The following is a 4,167-nucleotide window of genomic DNA, read 5'->3' on the forward strand; positions in this document are numbered from 1 at the left end:
CCAAAGGAAAAAAAAAAAAAGTAAGCTAAGAGGGGAAAAAAAGAAACCAAAAAGGGCAGTGCACAAGAAATAGAATAATAAAGAACACATATTATCTTAGAAGAGACACAGTTTTAAGTATTGTTATTACACAGCTCAAAATCACATCCTAAGAATAGCAATGAAAAACCACGTGAAGCCCTCCAAGGTGTTTTGGGGTCACATCGCTGTGTTTGGAAGGAGCCGTGTCCTGCAGAGGAGGCGCAGGAGCCTGGCGTGTCCCAGAGCGCTCCGCAAACCCTTCCCGAGCTGTCCCGCTCGGGTTTAACCCCGCAGGGACCGCGGGACAGTCCTGCGGCACACGGCCGGCCCTTCCCAAGGGCCACAGGGAGCAGCCCGAGGGAGAACTGCACCACGGAGAACAGGAAGGGAAGGGGTAAAAGGTGGGGGGGAAAAATTTTAAGAAGAAAGGAACAAGGCAAAGCAAAAGAGCCGCAGCCCCGCAGCCCCTCGCTCTGCCCGCTCCCCTCCGGCACCCCGCGCCGCGCCTGCGTCACCCCCGTGCGCCGCCGCGTGACGTCACGGCCGCGCGAGCCCGGGCGCCGTGACGCGTCGGGGCGCGCGCCGGCGGGGAAGGTCGCCGGGGGGACGCCGCCATGCTGTCCGTGGCCGCCCGCGCCGGGCCCTTCGCGCCCTTCGTGTCCGCCGCCGCGCACGCCGTGCCCGGCCCGCTCCGCCCGCTCGCCCCGGCCGTCGCGCACCGGGAACAGAAGGTGCCGCTGGACCTGAAGCGGCCTCTGCTCTGCCGGGAGTCCCTGAGCGGCCGCGCCGCCCGCGGGGGTCTCGTCGCCAGCGCCAGCCTGAACGGTGCGGGCCGGGGGAGCGGCGGGGCGGGCCGGGGCTGGCACGGCCGCGGGCTCAGCGGGGCCCTGCCAGCACCGCCCGGCCCGGCCCGGCCCGTGGGGGAGAGAGCCGGGTCCGGCCCGGCGGGCGGGGGAGCAGAGCCGGGAAGGAGGAGAGCAGGCGGGCGGGCTGCGGGGACTTGGGCCGGTTGGGGTTTATAAATGTTTCGTTCTGTTGTCACCGCTGTAACTGGCACTCATTTACAGCTACAGAGCTTGTTCAAGGGCACCTGAATGCCAGCCTCCTTTAATGACTCACAGAACGGGCAGGCTGGAGGGACACTGTGTCATCTCTGCCCGAGCAGGGACGGCCCGCAGCGCAGGATTGTGTCCAGGCGGGTCTGGATGTCTCCGCTGAGGGAAACACCTCTGTGCTTTTCATTTTACCGCTGAGGAAATGCAGCTAAATTCTGTCATGAGGGAAGGTTTTTAACTGCGGGCACGAGAACAGAGGGGTGCAGTGAGAACACACCGTGTGTTTTACCCGGGTCGGGAAAGCATTGTCCAGGGAGTGACGCCCAGGTGTTCTTTAGAACACCTTTAGAGACCTCTGGCCTCGGGGCTGGGCTGTCCGTGCCGCTCGGGGCTGCAGCTCCGGGAGAGCTGTGCCCCACTCGGCAGCTGGTACTGATGGGACATGCTGCTTCAGCTGCTGCAGAGTGCACACGTTCAGTTCTGGGAGAGCAGTGCCGTGCTGAAGATGCTCTGCAGCAATTAGAGCTGTGTACTTCACCTGACCCTCAGCTGTAAAGGGGCTGTTCAGGTGAAAATTCTACAAATCTGGAACTGACATAGCTGACATTTAGCTGTGCTCTACATTTCAATTAACATCAAACATGCTTTTCACTGAGTATAGCAAATTTTGAAGAAATTAGTCATATTGCATGTTACTAAATGCTTTAAGTCTTATACTGAACTAACTTAGTGTGGAGCACTATCTCAGAATTTTGATTTTCAGTTTAATTTCTTTGCAGTTAAAATCCTATAGCAATTATCTTCTCAGTGCTAAGTTACTTGTAAATAAATGTAGTAGTTATTATCCTCATTGTACTGCATATAAATCCCTGAGAGCTTAAGTACTTTGAGACATCTGTTAACTTTGTGCCAACTGCCAGGAAATATAAAGACTAAATAATACTCTTCAAGTAACAGGTTGTACTTTGGCAAGTAATGTGTTCTGTCCTTGCCGTGCTCTTTTCTTTGGCTTATAGATTTTCAGTGGAGGAAGCAGATTTCTTTAGCTGGAGAAACTCATGGGAGGCCTTTTAGTTACCCCTCAAATCCTGTTACTTGAGCACACAGGTTTGATGGGGGAATCCCACTTGAAATTGGATTGTCGTTAGCATTATCCCTAAATCTTTTAAAAAGCAAGCCTGGGGTCTGGAGGTTTAAAATTATTTTCTATGGCTTTTAGCTAGGACAACAATTTAATATTAAAGAGAATGCCTGATTTTTTTAATTTTGAAAATGCTTAACCACACGCTTAATATTATTACAGGCATAGAAGTTAGTTCAGACAAAATATAACACAAAAGTGTTACACAGCAGATATGCAAACTTTACTATGTCAGATTTCTTCTTAGCAGCTCTTTACAAGGAAACATTTGAATGGAAAACAGGTTTCTTCTCTGAGCTAGTCATGGTGTCCTAGTGGAGTTTTTTATTGAAATTTACTGAAATGGTTCACTTTTTTTTTCCCCAGAAGCCCAGAACTTCTCACAGATTTTCTGCACTCTGATCAGGTTCCTTTTTCAAAGAACAGGGAAACCAGTTTCACAGATCACCTGTTGGTGTACCAAAACTTCCCTCTGAAAACCATTTTCATACAACTTAAAATTAAAATGCTTAACTAATGGACTCCTACCCAGACTCTGGAATAACTTTTACCCGTTACTCCAAAAATGCCACTAAGGTGGTATCGTTTCAGATGCATGGCAGTGTTTTACCTGCAGTGGTGTCACGTGCTGTCCTTTTCCGTGCAGCCCCCGCCGGCGTGCGCTGTGTCCACAACGATGTGGCGGTCCCCGACTTCTCGGCCTACCGCCGCCAGGAAGTGCAGGATGCCAGCGCCTCTTCCCAGGGCAGCAGCGACTCCAGGAAGGGCTTCTCCTACCTGATGACTGCAGCCACAGGTGTAGCAACCGCCTACGTTGCCAAGAATGTTGTCACCCAGTTTATTTCCAGCCTGAGTGCCTCTGCTGACGTGCTGGCCTTGTCCAAGATTGAGATCAAGCTGTCTGACATTCCAGAAGGCAAGAACATGGCTTTCAAGTGGAGAGGGAAGCCCCTTTTTGTGCGTCACAGAACCCAGGCAGAAATTAACCAGGAGGCTGGAGTGGATGTGTCCCAGCTGAGGGATCCGCAGCACGACCTAGACAGAGTGAAGAAGCCCGAGTGGGTGATCCTGGTGGGAGTGTGCACTCACCTGGGCTGCGTCCCCATCGCCAACGCCGGGGATTTCGGCGGCTACTACTGCCCCTGCCATGGCTCCCACTACGATGCCTCTGGCAGGATCAGGAAAGGCCCTGCTCCCTTAAACCTCGAGGTCCCAACTTACCAGTTCGTTGGGGATGACACAGTGGTGGTTGGCTGAGAGACAGCTGCCTGCTCACTTCCATGTTCCTGGGAATGTACACCAGAGGGGTTAACTGAGGCAGAAATTAGCTGTCTAGATTCTCAGCCAGAACTATGCTTGAATACTGTGTTCAATTTCAATAAAAACTTGGAGTGAGCACTTGTTCCTGACTTAAAGTGAAGTGTGTTTCTTTGTGTACACGTTTCTAGTGTGTCCAGCCAAGGAGATGCTGCAGCAGACCCAGAACACAGAGCCCTCCTGGAGGGCTGCTGATTCAAGGCATTGAGCTACAAATCCACAAAGAGATGTTTTAACCAGCATTGGTCCTGCCAATACAGCACAAAGCCAATACAGCTGGTGTTTCATTTCATGCAGAACAGGAGGAGAAATAAGGTTTGCTCTTTCTAGAACAAAGCAAAGAGACACCAATTATCCCATACTTTGTGTTTTCCCATTCTTTACTAAGGGTCTGAAAGTCCTTCTGTCCTGCACTGATGTACTCCCTCAGCTGCAGAATAGAAACTAAAATCCTCAGAAACTACAGAGAAGTCTGAGAGAATTTTCAAGATGCAAATAATAAAAGCTTATTCACAATAAACTAGTAAAAAACCCAGATTGCTAGAATTAAACATTACTAACCAGAGATTACAATGTGGTCTGACATAATACTGTTCTGTGGATATAGTGAGGGAGAGTTCTGTCTGACACCAC

At 51.1% G+C, this 4,167-nt stretch overlaps 1 protein-coding gene across 1 annotated transcript; it reads left to right on the forward strand.

Annotated features, from left to right (window-relative positions):
• Positions 1-603: 603 nt before the first annotated feature.
• LOC132332587 (cytochrome b-c1 complex subunit Rieske, mitochondrial) lies at positions 604-3,632 on the forward strand. The gene is made up of 2 exons (XM_059857026.1): positions 604-846; positions 2,864-3,632. Exons 1-2 carry the CDS (start codon positions 636-638, stop codon positions 3,472-3,474), a joined length of 822 nt encoding a protein of 273 aa, XP_059713009.1. The 5' UTR covers positions 604-635; the 3' UTR covers positions 3,475-3,632.
• Positions 3,633-4,167: the final 535 nt, after the last annotated feature.

Source organism: Haemorhous mexicanus, chromosome 12, assembly GCF_027477595.1.
Source record: "Haemorhous mexicanus isolate bHaeMex1 chromosome 12, bHaeMex1.pri, whole genome shotgun sequence".
Taxonomy (NCBI): domain Eukaryota; kingdom Metazoa; phylum Chordata; class Aves; order Passeriformes; family Fringillidae; genus Haemorhous; species Haemorhous mexicanus.